Below are 23,272 nucleotides of genomic sequence, written 5' to 3'. Positions count from 1 at the left end.
CCTGTAACACATCATACACATTAAAAATCAATGGGTTAACACAGACCCGGCCCTAACCAATGTGGCGCCCTAGGCAAGATTTTAGGTGGCGCCCCCCTTGCATCGAAGTAAATTCCACTGCTGGTGTACATACTCACAAGAAACTGAATAGCTTTATCTTGGACATTCTTTTATTTGAAGAAAGAAATTGCCCAATCAAAATACTTAGAACAAATTAGAAAGAAATACAAAAAAATATGAAATTAATATATGAAATATAATATAAATAGCTTACATAAAGTATAAGATTTAAATACCCACAAAATAAAAAGTGTAAACAAGTGACATGCTGCTGCATCACTTCTGGGTGGTGCTGCTGAGGTGGAGGCAACAGGAGGAGCGCTTGATGCTGGAGGTGGCCCAAGATTTGCAGGAGTGGGACTGAGAAACCTCAACAGTGCATCTGAAGAGAGAAGATGAGTATGTGACACCAGTCTAATAATAAATATGATATGATTTCAAGAATAAAATGAAATGAAATAATATAAATGAAAAATCTAAGAGATACATGCATGATGTTCACTATACTGTACATGTATAATATACAATGTACTTTTTCTGATATGCAAACTATATAAGATTCAATGTTATTGTCATTACAACAAAATGCTGATTAGCAGAATGCAAAGAAGTAGTAAACTGCAGTATAATATAGAATGTGGGAATGATAAGTTATGCTAGCTATAACATGAATGATGTGCACTTTAACACTGATGTAAAGTTTATCACTATAAACACACTTTAGACAATATGAACTGTAACACAACATACAGCTACGCTTACAACTATAATAAAAGGGTGGAAAAGGAATAGCATTTTGATTGACTATTACAAGCTAAGAAAACCTTAGCTAACCAGATGTTAATAAAAATGCTGAATAGATCTAATATTTACACATTTCCCTGAGGAAACCCAGGGAGCACAAACCCTAATTTCAACGTTTGATTTCCGGTTAAAAACAGATTGATATGAGGTCTGAACGTCTTTTCAATCGTCTGAAAACAGTTACAACATCAACGTGTCACAAAACACACATTAGTTTGATGTCGGTTGATAATTACCTCAGTTGTAGCTCTATTGATTATTTTGACGTGTTTTCTATAAATGAGAGGAGGTGAAATGACGTCTAAACAAAACGTAATTTCAAAGCATTTAATGTTGAATAAAATATCATAAATATGAAACTATATAGGTTATGTCTGCACACTAAATAAGCTGGGAATTTTCTATACAGCAATTCCCGGTGAATATGTTTTCTATGTGAAAGTTGAATAAATGTCTCCATATGGCCGGTAAAAAACTTTCACTTTTCAACCAATTTTCAACGTCTTTTCACCGGTTACCATAGATACACGTCTTTTAGACGTCTTTTCAACCAAAATGTGCTTGCTGGGAAGTAAGGTGGGAGTAGTTACATTACTATTTTCCAACTTAGGCTCTTCCATAAGATTAACTGGCGTTAAAACTAACAGTTTAACAACAAACCATGTTATGCTAATGGTTAACGTCGTTATCGTCGTTCTGCAACACACAAATAATGTCATGACATCATCTTGATTGTAACATTACCTCTGTCTTTGTCTCGTTTTCCTCATCTTCTTTTCTTTTTTTCCTCCCCTGGGCAACAGACAGTTTGGGACGTTATGACATGTTGTTGTCGAGCTTGCCTTGGGGTCACGTTAAAAAACGACCATCCTCCCCCAGGTAGCAGGTACAGTCTAATTAGTGGGGGGGGGGGGGGGGGGGCGTCTTAGGAAAGTAACGTGTCATCATTATTATTATTAGTATTCCTATTTAACAGGCTTGGCTATGCAGTTAAATTAATGTGGGCTTATTATCTTCATATTAAGACATGATACCAAGTAGTTTTAAGAATAGTGGAAGTTACATTTTTTTTTTTTCTTCCCCCGTTTGTGGCGCCCCCTGGATAGACGGCGCCCTTAGCATTTGCCTATACTGCCTATGCCACGGGCCGGCCCTGGGTTAACATTTAACCAAGCTTGGCTCAATATAGCACCTATAGGTACAACAGTGAGTGTTAAACACAAAAAGTGGTCACAAGTTCATTGTTTCTTGTACAAAAACAATGTGCATATGATGTTTAAAAGTTATAAACAATCAATAACGAATGGTGGCATGCGAGTTATAAGAGAGTAGATTATAACAAGCTGTAGTTTGGGTAAATAACCCAACATTAAAATTAAAAAATGGGTAAAAAAACTCTTACTCTTTGCACTCTCGCCATATTAACCCAAACTGGGTACAATTTTAACCAAATGGCTTTTAGTGTGTATAATACAGTAGACGATTTGGGCCACATGTGGAAAAATAATTATAAGTATAAAGAAATAATTCGTTCTGAGTTTAAAGTCAGAATTCTGAGATTAAAGTCTTTAATCTCGAGATTCTGACAAAAATTCTAAATTAGAATTGTGTAAAAAAATTCTAAATTAGAATTCTGCGTTTAAAGTCAGAATTCTGAGATTAAAGTATTTAATCTCAGAATTATGACAAAAATTCTAATTTAATTTTGAGATTTAAGTCAGAATCCTGAATTTATTCTCACAATTCTGACTTAAACTCAGAACTCAGACACATGTCGTACAGTGGCCTATATGTGTCAATTAAACGTACACTGTGTCACAAAAACATGCAGATGTGCATATTTATGTAAATGACAGTGACTTTTGTGCTCATTATGATTGTTTACCCAATATTGATCTGTGACGGGGGCTCAGTGCTTGTGTACCCTTGTTGTTTACAGCATTGAAGCGCAGTGTGAGACACTGGGAGGTTACATTTGAAACAGCAGTTTGGTGCTGGTATAATTGATTCCATATTAGCCTAGCCTAGCCTCAGTGAGTGCACTCGGAGAGATATCACTGCTGCGCGTTTCCCTGGCGTGGGCTGCTGCTGCAACGACAGGATAAGATCCAACCAAGCGACCTCACCTCACTCCAAAGCACAGAGGGCGAGAAGGACAGGTTAGTCGAGTGTACACCAGCGCTGACACATGCTGTTTCTGTTACTGTTGATCTGTTTGCACGATATAGCTCAAGAGAAACTTTTTGAACAGCATATGTTTCCTTTGTAGAAAAACGGAAACGCTAACATGACAACCAAAAAGCCGCAGAGCCTACTCCGGGAGGCTTCTCATCAAATTATTGCCGGTGGATCTGCAGGTAAATCCAACAATTGCTTCTCTTCATCTAAAATGAACGCGATGCTCTCAGATTACGCAACATATGGACAGCGCGTAGACTGTGCAATGTATCTAGCATAGCAGCAGTGTTAACCATTACCCCAAAAATGTGCTGGCGCCCTCCTCGATCACTTTCTCACAAGATCGTACAAAATGTTTCTGGTTGAGATCGCACATGCGTGGAGAACAGATGCAGACAGTGTCAGTAGTGTGTCCCCAACGGAAGGGTTGAGAATCGTCTGGCCAAAGATCACGCATATGTGTACAAGATAGTTCTCATCCTTTTCACATGCTTCCGCATGCGCGTGTGTTCCTCTGCACCGCCTTATTGCGCATGCGTACAAAATGTCTATTGATCAATTGGTGTCATGCTGTATCACCAGGGTTTATACTCTCATCTTTACATCAGTTTCATTTCTAGGTTAGGAAATGATGTTATATATATTTTTAAAGTAAGTACTTATTTATTGTTCTTTATTCTTTCTTATTGATGCTCTTCTATTTTTACTGTCCAGTTCAGGGGCCATTCTAGGATCAGACCTTTAGGGGGGCTCAGCTCTTAATGAGAATTTGACATATAATGCCCTGCAAGTGCTCAAACCCCCTGCTAAATAACTAATTTCAGTGGATAACGTAAATTACAACAAGTAATATAAATAGATAGTAGCGTGGTCGATTATAGCCTAATGTATAATAAGAATAAACAATCACAGATTTCTACAGAGAGGACCCTAAGAACTATGGGAAAGATCCAAAGTACATTAGAAACTGTTTGAACCTGTAGCGTAAGTGTTTGTCCCATCTCTAACAGACAGGCTCGCAAAATAATTAAAGTCGTATAAAATAATCTTTAGAAAAAAATACAATATTATTATATTTTAGCCCCTAAATTTGATCACCACTGGTCCACTTGCTGCTGTAATACTGCAAATTTCCCCATTTTGGGACTAATAAAGGAATATCTTATCTTATCTTATTCCACCTGACTGTTATCCTGGTGTCCTACATAGAGACTGTAAGGTAGTGATTCCTAATTTGGTTGTCGGGACCCCCACGAAGGTTCACTGGATTAAACTAAGAGGTCAAGATGATAGGAAATATTTTTGACTTTGTTTATTATGAATTATTATATTTACCTCCCCAAGCCTATACAAGTTATTCAATTAAAACAAAATATATGACCTTTTGAGACAATGCAACATCTGCTGAGGCGTCCCATGGACCTTTCTTTATTTTACAAGCTAGAAAGGCTGGGAACCACACAATCATTGTTGTGGATATCCAACAAATTCAGACTGAGTTACAGTACAGATATGGAAAACTGCTAGACACAGAACTTTTTACAATTTGTACTATTGCCGCACAATTGGCACAATACTGCCATACATAATTTTAGATTTGCATATTACATTAATATCTCATACAATTCAACAGCTCTTTTGCAATTGGAATATATTTTTACTACATTACTTTTTAATCTTATATTATATTTATATATTTATATCACTGGTATTTTGTGGTAGTTAATATTTTTTTCTTTTTCTTTACTTTTGTTTTTTTTTATCTTAACTTCAATTTTTTGATTGTTATGCACCACAACAGCAAGGCAAATTCCTTGTATGTGCAAACCTTGGCAATAAACTGATTTGGATTCAGAAAAAACAATGTCATGTGTAAAGTAATAAAATGTAATTTACTCCGACAGCGTAGGACTGATACAAATAATATAAACCATGTGACAATACATTAAATAGGGTGCATGCTCACTCAGTGCTGCCAATACTTGTGCCTGCAGGCTTTATAATTGAGACCAGTGTTGTTGCAATACACCTCTTGGCCACCAGTGGGTGCGGTGACCTATTGTCTGCAGGTGGTTACTAAGCAAAGAAGAAAATGCGCTCCAAAATATTTAATTGTTTTTTGTGGCTGTGATGGAGGTCATAAAACATAACTCCTCTTCTGGTGGAGAAATTACAATTTTCCTACCTTGTACACCAACCTGACATCGTCTCTCCTCTCAATAAGTGGTTAAAAAAGTTTGTCTTCATTTGGTAAGTTTGTATTTTCGACATTTTAACTCTGAGTTCTGCAAATGACCGAGTGACTGCTGCTACAAATGTAAACGTTTTTTGACCTATATTGGCTTAAGCACGGATTTCACTGTCATAACCGACAGGATGGTGAACTGTTGTAAGATTTTTTTTTATATTGAAGCTGGTTGGTTGGTTGGTTGGTTGGTTGGTCCCAGGCCTGCTGCACAGCCTTCATGTGCACCTGTTAACCTGCGTAACAAAGCTAATTTAGAGATGACTAAAGTTAGGCCTCACAACAGCGTCAATGGGGAAAAAACTTGGGAAAATATAATGAAAAGCTTTCTCATATAGAAGAAAAGAGGCAGATGTGGATGTAAGCTAACCTCATGTGCGTTTCTCTTGTATGTGTCGCTTCTTACATGTGAGACTTCGGACGTTATTAAAGACAGACAAGTCTCACATTTGCAGGTTAACGACAGTCAGACGGTGGGTTAATTTGTGACGTCAGCAATCTGTACGTACTCCTTCGATTCTGTTCAATTATGGCGAAGTGGTGACGTCACAAATGAGGGAAGTTTTACTTGTCAACCATCAGCGTCCAGACCAGAAAAAAAAAGACTTGGTGACAAACCAGGAAGTGAGCGGGAGTGTACCATGTCGCTTTTCAATCTCTGATCAGCTCTTCTCTCTTGAGCTCTCACCAAAAAAAAAAAACACACTTCGTTTTGCCTCCAGCTGTCTGCAGTGAGTTCATATTGCATAACACAAGCGACACGTCGAGATCTCTTGTTTGCTGAGGCAGATGGACCAAGTAAAGACAGCAGCTAGTGACGAAAGTGTTTGGAAAATTCTTCTGATTTATCTTCATGCAGTAGCTCGACTAGTTGGATTCTCAGCGTTGTTGTAGAAAGTGTCAGGCTCATGGAAGTCAACTGAATGAGATGTTTTTAGAAGAGAAAAGTCATGAAAGAAAGCTTTTCTTAACGTAAAAATGATAGTGATGCAAAATTAACTTTTTTGTGCACTGGTCAAATGGCTAGCGAATATCCACATTTTACCAGCCACTCATTAGATTACCATTGTGATTTTATAGGTTGGTGAGTAAAGCAAATTTGCCCAGCATTTGGCTGGTGCCAATTTTGTGCCCTGATTCAAGCTTGTGTTTGCAGTGTCAGAGTTGACTTCCTCCCAAGCCTCCATATAGCTACCCACATTATTTACTATTGTAAGCTTTAACACACTTATGATCACACTTAATACACAATGGCTGCATTTAATGATTATTTTCATTATCACATGGTCTGTCTATTATTTTCTTTAGGCCCTTTAAAATGAAAATGTCGGAAAATGTTGATTACTGTTTCCCAAATCATCACAATTGTGTTTTATCCTGGCCAAATATATTATCTTTAAAAAAATCTGAAAATATTCATATTTGATAATCTGGAACCAGAGAATTTGGAAATTTTCTTTAATCTTGCATTATAGTAGACAAGTGAAACAATGTCATATAAATATATCTGTTTCAGAACATGTTTAATCTTAGAGCAAGGTACTGCAAAAGTGGTTACACCAGCACATATTTGTAAGATGGGTATTTTAAAAAATCTAGTTTTAATTTTTCTCGTTCTGCAGGATCAGGGATAGATGAGGGATAGTAAATAAACACTTTGGACAACTACAATAGCCTCTGTTGTTGTCAGAGATTCTGCAGCTATGGAAGTCCAGTTATTGGCTGGAAGGTCACCAGTTTAAACCTTTGAGTGGTGACATCAAATGAGTAATCATTTACCCTTCATATACAACTACTGTGAAATACAGTCTCCCGCCTCCATTGCTCTGGAAGTGCAGCTTAGTGGCAAGAAGTACAGGGTTGTGGTTGTTTATGCAGTATTTGTGGAATGAATGTGATGCAGGAACGTGCTGAACGGATAGCTGCTCAAAAAAGCCTTTTATTGGATACATAGAAGTGTTTGTACAAGAAAGTCATTTTTTTTATATCAAAATCTCTTATTTCTTTTGTGACAATTACATCAGCATGGTCACTGGTGATTCCCAGAGCACATGTTATATCTCATTTATTGTTCAGTAACTCATTTAATTATCATTTAATACACTGACTTGGTTAAAATATCTAGTACTTGGTTGCTTTCTATATTGTGCTCCTCATTTGTACAGTTACAGTGTCAGTTTAAGGCCCAAGTGTTCAATGTAGAATTCAAACATGGTGTTCCGCTAATCATACAGACTGTAATTGTGAACAAGTAGTGTAATTATAGGGATTTCAAAATATGTGTTGACTGTCACTTTGTGGTGTCAACTTTTTTTTTTCTTCTGGCCAACAGCTGTAAACAATAAGGACCAGAAGGCTCGTTGCTCAAGCTTTTATTCTGGGTGCGGTTGCTCTGCCCTGTCACCAAGCAGATCCACACTGAAGGGCGTTTTTAAAAAAAGAATCTGTCTGTACATAGTGTCCAGAGTCTTTAGCTTCTTCTTTCTGTGTCTTTGGATATTCTTTGGTCATATTCATAACACACATTTTTACCGTAGAGATGCCAGGATAAAAGTTTTGTGTATTTCCTCAACGTGTTTGCACGTATGTATGTTTTTTTTCTCTTTATTAAGAAGTGTTGTTAGTGAAATAGTTATATTTTACATATTTCTACATTCACATATTTTTTTTTACATATATTCACGTTTCATCCAAATTAAAACAGGTTGCACAACTCTTCTGTAGTACAGCATGCTTTCTTCATTAAACATTTTTGGCTAGCTTCGCTTCCATCTCCATTGCCATGATATACAAAACAGAAAAAAACGATATAAAAATGTTTTTACTTCTTTGTTGCACAAAATGACTACAAAAGACCTTTGAGGCAGCCTTGACTTGACAAATTCTTTAAAAAATAATTGTCTAAATTGTTTGTCTCCTTCTTGTTTTGTCCTGACTAACACTCCACTACCCACAGATATTCAGTTTACTATCATAGATGAGTAAATTAACCAGAAAATGGTTCCTTTAAGAGACTGGAATCAGAGTAGTTTAGTATTTTGCGTTAAAGACAATGACTCAAAAATAATTAATCGAATATCAAAATAGTTATATCTAATCGTTGGCTCTCGTCTCAGCTGTTCTTGGCTTGTTTGCATGTCTCTTCATTTTCCATGTAAAAATGTTCAGTTGTATTTCGCTGTTACAGGATTCAAGAAGTGCTTTAATGTCATAATGCTTGAGATGATGCTTGAGATGATTTAGTGGTCAGTGGTTGCTGATAGAGGCTGATTGAGGATGGTCATATGTTATTTAAGTGGATGGTTCACTAATTATCTACTTATAATCTATGATACAATTAGTAGAACACTGTCGGGCTCAGGCACATCAATGCACAGTTCAAAGTTCCCTCTCAGTGCTTTGTCTAAAAAGCCTATGCTGTATATTCCACTTTTTTGGGTTTGTTGTTTGTTGTTGTTTGTTGTTGTTGTTGTTGTTGTTGTTGTTGTTGTTGTTGTTTTTATTTTTTAAAGTCTAATAACTGCCCCATGGTTGCAAAACCCAATAAAAAAATATAAATATACCCAATCTCTCAATACTTTGCTCACTTATAGTTAGATCCCCGCTCTTAGACTAATAATAACATAATGATAGTAACAACTGGTATCAGCCTATCACATATCACTATTGCTGGATATGTTGTCCTGTATGTCCGGTATGCGCTATATATATATATATATATATATATATTTTTTTTTTAAATTAAAAAACAGCATTTTACCTGTAATTTGATCCTTTGTCTTAATCGAAGTTTAATATGTACGTACGTTTTTTGTGTAGAATAATTAAAATCAAGTTTACAGTTTCAGTGCACTGATGTGATTTTATATTATAAAGTTTATTGTTAAATTGTAAATAAGTGTGTGGTAACCACATTTGATAGATGTATGTTTACTCCCTAATATTGGTGCTGGCCCCAAAAATCCAGTACAAGTCGGGCCCTACCATAGACTGTATATAAGAAGGCCCTGCTTACAATGGTGTGGGAGACAGTGCATTATCAAGACTGTGTACGCATTGTTCCTGCACAGTTCTTAGTGATTATTCTTCGTTTCTTAGTGTTCTTCTATTGAGTCTTTGCCGTGTCTCAGCGACCTTGCATTCCACTTTTATCAGTATGGTGTAGACGTGTACATGTGAGCGCCACCCAAATACTATAAAAAGTTGCTGTAGTTATTTCCTCGTTGAGTGAACGTTGCATTATACTCTCTAAACCTTCAAGGAAAGAGTCTTTATTTTATGTATCGACTGGTTTATTTGAGACTGATCAAACACTGGCTGCCTACAGCTACACTGAGTGTTTTGGGTATTTTGAATTGAGTGTTCACAATCAGAACATGAGAATATGGGACATAATGGGATAAAAAATAGAAAAATAATTAGATAAAATAGATTTTTGCACCCAAAATGCTATGAAACAATTTTGAGAGCTCTGCAAATATGGCTGCATACCATTAGTAGTTTAAAGTGATACAGGCTCGGTATATATGTGTGCTTGAGCCCATTAACTTCAGTTGACTTTCAGATTATATGACGGCAAGCTGATAATGACTTGTAACTCGGCATTCATACTGCCATGTATCAACTGATTATTAAGTGCTGGCAGCGTGACTAATCTCAGGTGACGTTTTGATGAGAAGTGAGGTGTTCTTTACATTTGGCATCGCTGCGTATCCCTCCCAGTTTGCACCTCACAAGCCCCCTGGGTCTGACAACCTGCTGTCCCGAAACCTCAGTCCAGAAGCCGAGGGGCTCTCGTCTGTCCTCACCAGGGATGATGGGAGTCTGAAAGCTGCCGTTTAGGAGACGTGAGGCTTGAATCTTGAGCAGAATAACCTCAGTGTTTCATTTCACCGTCTCCCTGCCTCCCCTCTGGAGCATTTTTCTTTCCATTAATATCGTCTGTTAACGAGGACAGAGAGAGTGACTGGTGTTAATTTATGTGCGACCCGGTCATAGAGAATCAAGAGGAAGATAGCTGCATTTTGTGCTGTGTAAAGTCATCTGAGCACATTGGCAGTATGACTTTCTGGGTTAACAGTTTTTTTTACCTTTTTCATTTGAGGATGTTTGAAAAAGAGTTGTGTGTGAGGGAGTCATTTTTATCTTCCTGCACTAAGCTGAATTTTGAGTGCCTGTTGGAATATGAGGATTTGTGCAGTTGTTCAGTGTTGATTTTTGGTGTATGTTTGCGGGAGTTACTACTAAGTGTTTTTCTCATAGGTTTACAGAGCGATTATTACAATATTAATATTCAACACTAGAGTTGAAACATGTTGGATAATGTTGCAAAAGTCAGTCAACAGAAAATTACTCATCAGCTGTTTTGATAATCCAATAAACTCATTTTCAGACAAAGATGAAAAAAAAAAATCTTTGTCATAATAAAAAGTGTATTTGGATTGTTTGTCAGATATTTGAAGGTAATAACTGGACTTTTTTGAAACTGTGGTGGATTTATCTGATAGCTTATAGACCAAAACATAAATCAATTAATTGAAAAACCATTAGATTTACTGACAATGACAACAATAGCTTGTCCCTATTTTAGTTTTTTATTCAAGCGTCCATTCCTAACTTGTCCACAAGGGGGCAGTAGTTGCATACAATATGGCTCTTCATGTAAAGGAATAGTGCAGGTTTTTATTGGCTGAGTTTCAGTGTTAGATTTAACATAAAGGGGGGTTAGAATTGATGCATGGATGCCCTAAAGCAGCTATAAACACGTATTAGAATAAAACCATGATGCAATATATAAGTCTTCATATCTGAGCAAATCTCCAAACAAAAAGAAAAAGTCTTTAAAATCATATTGGCATGATGTTTAAAAATAGAAAATGCAACTCTATCTAGTTACACGGGCCCCGCTCTAATGTTTTCTCTGAGTCCTTTGTTATTTCCTTGGTATATGCGTTTTTTTAAACTCCATGAGTAAATCGATCCGTCTCCAGCAAATGGACTGTGACGACATGAGACAGACGCCCGGCGTGTGATTAGTGCAGCTCTCTCTCCGGACTGTCAGAGCCTCGTTCAAATGGCACCGCAGCTCCTCTGATTTAATTGGTTTTAAACAGTGAACCTGAAATCAGTCGGGAAAAGAACAAATAAAGCCACTTAGCCTAAATGAAGGAGAGGGAAGCAAAGAGGAGAGGGGGAAATCAAATAAATAAAGTCAAACAAAGTGTGCGCTCTTGCGGGGGTTTATCCACTGACAGAGACTGCAGTTAGTAGGGTCCCCCCCCCCCCCCCCCCCTTTCTCTCCACTATCCCCGAGTGGCTGCACCAATCACAGCCGAATTAGGCCTAATATTTATTTCCAGAAACAATTGCCTACATGTTTCAGCGGGGCTTTGATTGAAGTCCCGGCGGACATGTTGTAGACAGATGTTTAGATGACCTCATGTTTGAAGTAATGTTGATTCTGGATGGGGTGCTTCTCGGCCTGTTCCTCTAAATCAGCTCCCTCTGCCTCCCATCTTTTCTTTCTTTTTTTTTTTTTCTCAGTCTGGTATAGGGCATGATGAGGCTCACGTCCCCTCATATTTAATGTGTGCTTTGGCTCGCACTAAATAGGCCCGCATTTACATTTCTTGAGGCTACCATCCTTGACAGACAGATGTCCGTGCATGGGGTCGTGGATGGCTTGGTTAAAATGAGCCATGATGGTGCTGAAGGATGGCTACTTAACCGGACACATCTGTCTTTCCTTCTCTCTCCACGTATCTGTTTCAGGATAATTCGCCATCACTGTCAGCTGCCCCCCCCCCTACCCCCCTACCCCCCCTCTCCTTCCTGACATTTAGAAAACTCATCGATTATCTATTTTCTTGCTAATCTTGATAAAAGCGATCCCAGCCATTCATTTCATCACGGATAAGTTGCACGCTGCAGGGTGTAGCACTGCTGTAATTAAAGTAACCCCTCATTTAATATGGAAAAATTACAACAGACCAATCATTCCGAAAATAAACACAAAAGATTTATTATCAGCGTCAACTCATTACCGTTCTCGGCAATGGTGAGTGATCACAATGTCTGTTGAATGCGAGCAGGCATTAAGTGTAATGGTGGCGTAATTAAAAATGCCTCACATCCTAAAATAGGCTGTGTAAAATGCTGATGATGATAAAATAATGAGTATTTGTTTGGTTAATTTTAAATCAGTGGCATAATTAGAAGGCCAGGCCTAAATTAAAAAATAGATCATAATTTGAAAGTCATCTATATTTTATTGAGCTAATTAGTGGGATTACATTTGCCTCTGTGCAACAAATGCAATTATGATTAATGTTTTGAAATAAACTATAAAATGTCCTATTAAAACCATATGTCATTATCCATATACAGGAGACAAACATTGTAACAAGTTGAGCTCTACTAGTGAGCACACCGCATACACAATATGAGCCACAGCACATGCAGGACATGATTTTTCGTTGATGTTAGTAACCTCAGCTCATGCTTTGCTTCAGAGACAGGGCGCTGGGTCTCGTGCCATTTGAAAGACAATCAGCGCAGCCAGTGACTGAAGATTCTCAGTCATCCAGGTCAGATAAAAGTCTACAGGCTGCCCGTTAAACCGAGAACTATCTGTGCAGAGTAGCGTCGTGCACGCGGCTCCTTTTTTATGAGTTAAACAAAAAAATCAGAATTGCGCAGTTTTGTTTATTTGAAAATTGCAAAATCATTACAGCAGACATCAAGACTGCGTATTATGACTTGACCTCCTCGGTCTACCTATTAAATCCAAATTTTTAGCTTATGTAATACCAGCAGCAAAATCAAAAACATGCACGAGAATGGCTTTTAAATCAGAACAATAAGAGAGATAACCAAATATTATTACACAAAGTAAAGTATTATAGCAGAAATAAAGTGAGACTAAGAAGTTAAAATAAATTATTTTTAGGCGTTTTTAAATGGCCTGTATGTTGCTTGTCTGTATTTAAGCAAGCGCAGCAAAACAGAATAACTCTCTAAAGATGTATTCTGTCGTGACGTCTTTAGCAGTGTTTTAGATTAACGCAGGTCTACACTGGCTCTGAAGACGCTGCTGTCAGAGGGGACAGAAATGGGAACTTTGAGGGCCTGTGATGTGATGTATGAGGCTCAGCCGCGCTCGCGACGTTATCTTAATGACATGATTTATAACACCGGCTCTCTGGCCCGAGCTCGGGGACCGGAGGAGGCCAAGCGCGGGGAGGGAGACTCCTCTGTTGTTACCGCAGAGACGGCCTGTTGGTGTGTGTGTGTGTGTGTGTGTGTGTGTGTGTGTGTGTGTGTGTGTGTGTGTGTGTGTGTGTGTGTGTGTGTGTGTGTGTGTGTGTGTGTGTGTGTGTGTGTGTGTGTGTGTGTGTGTGTGTGTGTGTGAAATGACTCCAGCCAAGACGCAACGCGCAATTACCGGATTGTATTTGCTCCAGCACACACGGGGACGCGCAGGGCTACGTTTCAGGAGCGAGCCAAAAGAGGCCGCGCGCACAGCGGCGACTCTTGAATCAGATGTAGTTAGCCTGGAAGCCAATCTAGTGGGTTATTGGTTTTAGATGACACACTACTGCATCATTAATGACATGATTGCATTATTGCATAACCAATAATGTCTGTTATTGCATCCATTATTTTACTTATTGTTATTAAAAACTAATAGGCTTACATGTGTTCAATAAATCCTTGATTTTAATTGATAATAATTGGGCCTAGTTAATAGCAATAATGTTATTATTCCATGAACAGCTATAAACAGTGTTGCCGTTCATGCATCACATGCAGCTTACTGTAATGCTAATCAGATCACATGGATTTACATTAAAAATATGAAACATTAATTGGGGGGGAAAAACCGCATTATTGTCGTAATTGAGATTTATGGGATGTTTTAGTGTCACAGATTTCACAAATTGAGTCATCATATGAGCATGATGATGCAAGGTTTACATAATGCCAGCAGTGCAGGGTCCTGTTAATCATTTATTATATAATCAGTGTTGCAAATGCAAAGGGGACAATGTGGTTTTCCAATTAATTACAATTTGCTCAAGTTTTTTCAAAAAGGTCATTTTAGATAAGGGTGTTCCAACGAGATAGGATCCTGATTTAGTGTTGAAGTGTATTAATGTACAGCAAGCAATACATAGGCAATGTGTTTTTATTAAATAATTAATAACCTGCACTTGTTTTTATAATATCGGCCTCTTTTTAATCTCATGGTCAGGCATGGCAGCACAAACAGGACATTTATCATTCATGCAAGTTCCTAGAATAATAATAATAATTATACTGTTATGGTAAGAGTGGATTCAGGAGGATAATTATGATTGCTCAACATGGGAGTCTTTCTCTGGATCATTGCCTCCTATTTAGAGGGACCAATTATTAAAACCAGGACACTGCGCTGCAGGAAGCACACTGGAGCTGATTTTCGAGTGTGTTGTTAGGAGCATTTCATCACATCATTGCATGATTTCATACTGCAAACAAGATGATCACAAAGGTCTCCTACACCTTTTCGCCACATGACAGTTCACCAGTAAGCATTCCAATAGTGCAAGTCATTATAGTGAGTGTGTGGGGTGGGATGTATTCAAGATAGAAAATAAAAAGCATGCTAAACTGGTAAAAAAAAAAAAAAAAAGAAAAAGGGAGAGATCACGCAGACATTTCATAGCAGTTGAAAAGTGGAGGCATACATAGTACAGCACATGGCAACAATAATAAATCTGGGAGGGAAATCAGCTACACAAGCTATGCTTAATTGAGCACTTAGACTAAGTAGTCAAGGGGCAAAGAGAGAGTGACCCTGTAAGAAAACGAAAGTTTACAGTTGTGAGAGTGGACTGTGTGTGTGTGTGTGAGTGTTTCTGCATGCTTCTGGGTTATGTATTCGTGCAAAGGAAATGGCTGCGTGCATGTGTGGGCTATGCTTTCATGCTACGAAATGGTCAAGCGTATATGTTTGTTTGTTTATTTTGCGTGTGTGTGTGCAGTCGGGTGAGAAATTTATGCCGGGAAGTTGGACATAATTGCATGTGTGTTTTCGCGAGAGGTGCGTGCACATACTGTACTGTACATTCAAGATTTGGGATTCCTGCGAGCGTCTGGATTATGTTTTAAAAAATGCGTGTTTATATTTTTGAGTTCTATCTTCAACCTCGTCATTATGTCACAGTAGAAACAGGCGCTTCCTCCGTCTGTCAGAGTTATTATCTCAGTAGGTCTTCTGTTAGGCCGTCACTAGATTCAAGGCTTCTATAAATAAAAGCAATTATGATTGTCTGAAAACACTAGCAACAAAAGTTTTAAAGAAAATGTTCACATCCAGCCTCTCAAGAGCTGTAACACACCCTCTGTTTATCCTCTACCACCTTGTTCCTCATGAACACTGACATGTGTGTTGAAAAGTCTCGAATTGGGCATTTAACCTTCTGCCCCGCAGCTCATAGCCACAGTCGGTAGTAGGTCAGACATGTGGACCTGCTGCACTGCGCTGGAAGTAACCACTGGATGCATTAATGCAGATTTTTCAGGCTCACTGGTTTTTGATCTCTTGTTTAATAGTTTTTTGTTTTAGGAAATGTTCACCAAAAAAAAAAAAAAAAAAGTCAAGGCCAAGGCAAACCTCATGTTATTTCAACCGAATTTGATACAAGAGTTCAGATACAGTAATTACAAACCCGCCGTGCTCCTGCTGTAAGCGCTGAAATATAAATAAACATAATAAGTACTGTCAAAAAAACAAAAACAAAACCGGACAAACTAAAACCCCTGAATTACATGGCAGTTTCCATGTATACATATTTGTGTGTGTGTGTGAGTGTCTGTGTGTATGTGTGTGTGTGTGTGTGTGTAATGGATGTGCGCATTGTGAGTGTGTGTGTCTGTCTGCCCTGTGATTCTCTGGATGAGCTGGAAATTTATAACACAGGTTTTTACAGTAAGCCCCGGCCAAAAACTGTAATTCTTTCTCCTCTTTTTAGCTCTGTAGTTGGAAGACATGCCTGCCCACCTTGGGGTTAACTCTATCAAGATGAACAGCATTTGGGGCAGTGCAGTAATCATAATGTAATTTGTTGTGCTCATGGACCAATTTGTGTCATTTCAGAGGATATATTCCGTGCCTGGTGGCCATGCGAGAGCTTGTCCCTGGGCAAGGCTTTAATTAGGGAAGCTCAAATTTATAGACACTTTGTATTATTTCTGATCTTGAGTGGTTGGAGGATGACATACTTAAGAGAAGGACGTTGGCAGAGGACGAGGGAAAAATTTGATAATGAGAAACAAAACCGAATGAAAGGTCATGTTAGGAATTTGTTTACCATTTCATTATCATTTTTGAAATCAAAGAGTCCTGCAGCCAAATCAAAGCAGACACAAATGTCACAGTCTGGAAAGAGCTTATAAAGAGCAGCGAGACATATACGTGCATCAGCTCTCTTTAGTCAGTCTGAAATAAGAGCACGGGACAGAGATGTAAAGAAGCTGCCAGGTTGTAGGAGAAGACAGTGTGTTAGTGTGTTAATGTTCATGTGTTGGTTAGGATACAACCCTCGCCTGAGGACAATTTATAGTTCTGAATCGATCTGGTTTTGATTTGCGATAAAAAGACATCGAGAGTCAAACATCTGTGCATACTCTATGAAGTTTGGAATAAAATCCAGGCTTTTCAAATTTTGGCATTAATTTGCTGCACAGCTATTTAATGAGGATTAAAATGTTTTGCCTCTAGAGGAGAATCTGATCCAAATATCTCATGAATATAATGACTCAGACTGACTAGAGGGCAGAAGAGAGCCATATTCCTGTTTGTTAATCTGCCTCAGTAATGTATCGAGTTAAGAGTTTGCACTGTCCCCAGTGGCAAATTCGTGGATTTTAAGGTAACATCAAGACAGATAACTTCGCTGAGCCTTTCACATGTATGAGCAAATGATTTCACTTAACCGAGACATACAGCTCTCAAAATATGAGATAATCCCTCCACATCTGTGTTTAGTTTGCTGCAGGTATCACTGGAAATGTTAATGTTACCAGTATGAATGACTTAGACTGCAGACGCTGTCTCCATTTGTTCTGAAGGGTCTCCAAGCTTTCATCCAACACACTGACTCTTGAGCTGCAACATCATGACTCAGACGTGACACAGACTGTATTTTCTATGGCCTGTGTGAGTTTTAAAACAAGAGTTCACACTGAGATGCGTTTAGTAGAACGGAGACCACACAAGGCGCCGGGCCCGGACCGCTCCGCAGCGTTTGAAGCGGGTCCAGAGGGGGGAAAAGCAATGGCCGAGAAACAGGGACAGAGGAAGGTTAAGTTATCAGCGGCCTGACAGTGCGAGCGCTCAGCTGGGCAGCTCTGTAATCAGAGGCTCTGACAGATGCTTTCTCGATAAGAATCCCCCAGAAGCTTTGGCGGAACACACAGGCGGCCGCTTGTTTCCATAGCGCGGCATTGATGTTCACGTCTTCAAAAGGAAAAACGTGAATCTGACAGTAACTTTAGCAGAGCACGTCTCTCCTCACAGCGTGGCACAAGTCTGCCTGGAGTCTGTAGCTTATGTATTAGAGCAGGTGAACTTTTTTTTTTTTTTGTCATTTCTGTTTCCTGTTCTAATTCAGACCTTTCCTCCTTCTTTTTTTTTTCTTTTTCTCCCCCCCTCGGCTAAATTTGTGTTTTCCAGAGTTGCACGTGCTCTGTAGCAGTTAGAGGGGAATTATCAGTCAAAAATTTCCCCTCTGTCTCCTCCTATACCGCACAAGAAGAAATCTTTAGAGAGCCGCATTGGTGTTCTGGTCTTTCCTGTATTGCGGTACTCTCGGGTGTGTTTCATAATGGTACTTGGACCATTGCAGTCTGATATATCGCACCCGGGGGAGATTCCGCTCCCTGCACCAATCTATCAGTCCTTAGCCTGAGGAAGGCAGAATGACACGCTCAGGCCTCTGCTATTATGGTCCCTCATCATATTCAGAATTTACTTTAAATTGATGGTACAGCTTCCCCCTTGCCCCCCCCCCCCCCCCCCCCACCCTCACCATAAAGGAAAGGTCTTGAGTGATCATGCACAGGCCTTTGTGGTTTTGCAGATGTTGTTTATATTGTGATTAGTTAAGGAAATGTTTTGTTAGTAAAAATCTTTTCTTTAGGATTATTTAATTGTAGTTCTTTGGTCATTTTGTAAGCTTCAGGCTAAACAAAAGGATGTAAGTTGATCAGTTATTAGACGGCAGTCGTCAGTATAGTTTATTTTGATAGTTCATTGATATTTACATCACTTACACTTTCTGATTTAATACATTTATTGTTATAACTCAAATAGCGATTTATAAAAATATTACTCATGTGAATTTTTGCTAACTTTACTCTCTACTTGATACAATAACACTACGGCTCTTGGTTTTTCTTAAGTGGAAAGTAGACAAGGTAATTACCCTTGGGGCAATTAGAGAAAGGGGCTGAGGGAGTAGCAAAGTCATTTTCTAACCCAAACATCCTGGTCCAAGGGGCCGGAGCGGCTGGACAGCCTCCTGGAGGCCGCTGGCTGGCTCGCGGGGAGCCGTTCGTGGGGAAGCAGATCAGGGTTTGTTTTCTTTCTCCGGAGGCAGGCCTCTGAAACTTCTGCCAGATGAACAGCACCTGAAACGCAGCTCACTCCCACCACCGTCAGTAGAGGGAGTGATTTGCTGTACTCGGCTTGGCTTGCTCGAGTGCATGAAATCCTTTAGTCAGCTTTATCATACAGTAAGCAGTACAGTAGAGCAGGGAGGAGTGAGTTTGTTTGTGTTAGAGGCCCCAAAAAGCAGCTTTCAGTTGTCACTTTAAGACATCCAGGAAATGTTTGTATAAACCTGTAAAATACACATAATATATCCAACTTATCACTCTATATAAAGTCTGCAGTATCAAAAGTAACCTGATAAGGAATTTTTCAAAACATATTGCTTCTAAATCTGATTTAAACTTGTCACTGTGGTATTCTTTTATTTTGGCAAAGCATTAACCAGCACTGCACTTCACAATTTAAGTATTTTAAAAACAGCATAAATCAGAGTTTCCTATTGTGCCAAGTAGCTTTCAAACTATTTTACTAATGTGTCTCTTTAAACCAAGAAGCAAAGCAAAAGTTGTAATCCCAGAAAGAAAGAAGGAAAGATAAACAAACCCGTTTTTTAGATTATGTTCAATTGATGTTGGCTAATGTCGGTGTAACTAAAGGAAGGTCAGTTCCAAGTTTGCAGGAGACGCATTAAAAGAGTTAGAGCTGAAACAATTTGTCAATTAATTGATTAGTCTAGGAACAAAGACTTCATCGGCTACTTATTTTGATTATTATTATTTCTTTGAGTCTGTTTTCAAGCATAAATGCCAAATTATTAGTCCAGCACATGGCAACATTTACTAGTGTCAAAACTGACTTATGGGATATAAAATTGAATACTGGACAATTTGGTTTTTGGACTACTGGTTGCATAAAAGAAATTTTAAATACACATTTTTTTCATCATTTTCTATTATATTATAAACCCAAATGACCAAGAAAATGAAAATCAAATGGGTGAATAATGAAAATGATGATTAGTTGCATCCCTAATCTCTATCATGATACCAAACCCACGCTCAGTCAGTGCAAGTCTAGAAGGCAGCTTGAAACCACGGCCCGGGACGGTTAAGATGTCAGCCGGTGCACAAACATGTTCAGCATTTGCGGCTGGATTTAAAGGGTGTAAGTATAGGATGCAGCATGTCGGCCCCGTCACTGCCTCCGCCCGCCGTACTACAAAGAGAGCAGACAAACTGATGTGGTCGCCCAGATGAATACATAGAGAGGAAAGAAGATGAAAAAAAAAAAGCGAGAGAGCAGAAAGATTCGGGTAGTGGTCAGAGAGAAGAAGAAGAAGGAAGGGAAAAAAGGGAGAAAGCACAAGAAGAAGAACTGGCACCCTCCTCCTCCTCCTCCTCCTCCTCCTCCTGTGATCCAGTTGCACATTCGATATGAGAATCACTCGGCAAGTTGATTCATAGCACTCGCAGCGCGGGCCAGAGAGCAGTTCAGAAGCTTAACGGCTTGTGAGTGATACCCATCAGGGGAGAAACGGGGCGTAAAGCTCTGCATTAAAAAACATACATGAAAAATTGAGCTTTGTGGGAAAGGCGAGAAGGGGGGAAAAATGGGTGGGTTTTTTTTTTTTTTTTTTTTTGTATAAAGGTGAATCATGTCTTCTGAGGTGCAGTGAGCTGACTAAATGACAAACGTAATCTATCTAATCCTCATTCCAGTGAAGGCAATCCCCTCCCTTCCATAATTTTTCTATAGATCTTTTAAATTTGTCCTGTGAGAAGAGAGACGCAGAGAGAGGGGGAACAGGAGAGAGAGAGAGAGAGAGAGAGAGAGAGAGAGAGAGAGTTCATATTTGCATTCACGACTGAATGAGAATTAGTCTTGGCTTCCTGACAAGAATCTCTAATGAGCAAACACTGGATGACATCATTTTGAGGTTTGCGGAGAATTAGCTTGATTAGAGTAACCCTCCACTCTCACCTTGGCCAGGCGTCCCACTCATATGCAATCTGCCTGTCAAAGCCTTTCTCAGCTCCTATGGTTTTTTTGGTTTGGGATACTCCCCCACACCCCTTCTCACACACACACACACACACACATATATATACACACACAGACTGGTGTTGTGTGTAATGTGGAATAAAGTACATTTAAGGAGGGAAGGAAAATGAGTGCTGGTGCTGACATTTCGTTTAGCTCAATTTTGTTATTTTGTTGAACATTTTTAGCTGTTAACAGAGAGGCGAAGGGGCGGTAGGTGGGTGGGTGGATGTTAGAGGGGGGCTCTGGTTTATTTGTCATTGTGAGTTTGCACAGTTCCTTCTTTGCTGGGATGAGTGAGGCTTGCCATCAGCTCTCTAAAAACAACAAGCCTCGCCTGCCAAACTCCCTAGATAATTAGTGAAGCATTTCACACTCTGCAGAACATCAAAAAGGAAGTGGAAAATTGACAAATTAAGCATGGTCCATGTAGAGCGGGAGGGTTTTTTTTTTTTTTTTTTTTTTTTCTGGAGAGGAGAGTTGGTGGTGCTCCAATACAGCACATGGTCACTCTAAAACAAGCTCCGCTGTGTAACTTAGTCCAATTTACACCAATCAGCAACACTGTGGCTTTTTAATGTTCTGTTTTCATTCTTACAAGACATTTTTTTTATTCTGAATTCATTAGAGCTAATTTATTTACAGTTGTTTATCATAGAGGCCTCATAACTGATTATAAGTGCCGAGATAAGCGTAAGAGGAATGCGCTAAAGTGTATTTTAATGCAACCACAGCAGGTCTTGAATGGGATATTTCAGACTGAAGGAATGTTTTTAAATTTGGTTACCGCATTTCCTGGGTGGGTCAGACAGGCTCTTAAAATGCACTCAAAACACCAAGCCTGAAATGTGATCAAAAAGTGTTTGGTTTTGTTAAGTGTTGATTGTTTAAACTGCTTTTGTGTGTGTGTGTGTGTGTGTGTGTGTGTGTGTGTGTGTGTGTGTGTGTGTGTGTGTGTGTGTGTGTGTGTGTGTGTGTGTGTGTGTGTGTGTGTGTGTAGTCTGTGACTGAAGAAAATGCCGAGCAATTTACATTCTCATTATAAGCTCCTAGCTGAAGTCAGGAATATCCTCTGCTTGTATTGTACTTGGCATTTAAAGGGATCCTGAATGAGAAAAACTTCACTCACTGATTGAGCATTTTTTCAAGCGTCACTAACTGATATCAAGGATGGACAGATGACTCACTTTTTTTTTTTTTTAATGCGATGAAATGATTTTTAGTCATGAAAGAAGAAACTGGAATTAGTCTAATACGAAAGGTAGTACTTGTTGTATCTTTAATGTGGGCCAAAATATTTGAGTGATTTTCATAATCTGTTGACGCGTCTGTCACTTTCTTGATGAATCATTTGGTCGACAAAAACACAAGAAAACAGTCACCACAGTTTCCGAGAGCCCAAGGTGAAACCATCAGATGTCTCGTTTTGTCCGACCGACAGTTTTTGGAGTTTTCACGTAAACAAAAGTTTCTGTTTACATTCAGTGTCACTCACAAAAACACATTGTGTGTCTCTTTTAAGATCTAACAAACATGGTGAAAGCATTTCCTTCCTCCTTAAACATCTGCAAATTCGATTTTTCTTTAAAACGTTGAAACCTGCGTTGTTTACGCTAGTGTTTTCACGCTAGCAATCGTCTCTTCCCCTGAGCCTTTGCTGGCGTGTTAGTGCGTTTGATGACACGTGAATACCACCTGTAGATCAATGGAATCATGTAAAATGAGATCAGACACTTCATAATGTTCATGATCAAAACTCCACATGATACCTTTTTTAAAACAAGAAGAGCAGGAAAATTGACTGATTGTTTCAGTTCTATATTTATTGATTCAAAGGTTTTGTTGACTGAAGCTAATTGGATGTATTGAATATTTAGTTAATTCTCACACATCAGCAAATTGTTTATTTTATTTTTTGTTTATATGCAATCCATCTTCATCCATGCGTCCACATGTCAAAGCATCATGTGACTATGACACGGCAAAAACATTAAACCCTCCTTTAAACGCCTATATAAAGTTTTTGTTGTGCCTGTAAACACGCTCACACATTTAAACACTGCCTATGCAAATGTACTGAACACACAAACATACACAAAAGTGACATGCTTACATACACACACACTGATCTTTGGTCACCACAGCACACCACTCAGTGAGTCCATCAGAGCCAAGCAAACAGAGGAAACTGTCCCTGTGTCCACCGCGGCACTCTGGAGAGTTGAACTTGACTGAAACATACGTATGTCTTCAATTTTAATAGCTCTCCATTCCCCCAGATGGCCTGAAGGGGGGGAAGGTTGCCTGAGAAGCTGCGTTTCATGTAAGAATAATTTGTGCTAAGTAGC

At 39.0% G+C, this 23,272-nt stretch overlaps 1 protein-coding gene across 1 annotated transcript in view; it reads left to right on the top strand.

Annotated features, from left to right (window-relative positions):
- Positions 1 to 2,802: 2,802 nt before the first annotated feature.
- Positions 2,803 to 23,272, top strand: part of slc25a21 (solute carrier family 25 member 21) — a 91,783-nt gene continuing 71,313 nt past the window's right edge. The window contains exons 1-2 of the mRNA XM_053336077.1: positions 2,803 to 3,023; positions 3,134 to 3,221. Of these exons, the coding sequence (XP_053192052.1) occupies positions 3,152 to 3,221 (70 nt within the window). The 5' untranslated portion in view covers positions 2,803 to 3,023; positions 3,134 to 3,151. The remainder of the gene's footprint in view (positions 3,024 to 3,133; positions 3,222 to 23,272) is intronic.

The sequence above is a fragment of the Scomber japonicus genome, chromosome 16, assembly GCF_027409825.1.
Source record: "Scomber japonicus isolate fScoJap1 chromosome 16, fScoJap1.pri, whole genome shotgun sequence".
Taxonomy (NCBI): domain Eukaryota; kingdom Metazoa; phylum Chordata; class Actinopteri; order Scombriformes; family Scombridae; genus Scomber; species Scomber japonicus.
This window is presented reverse-complemented; position numbering and strand designations above follow the sequence as displayed.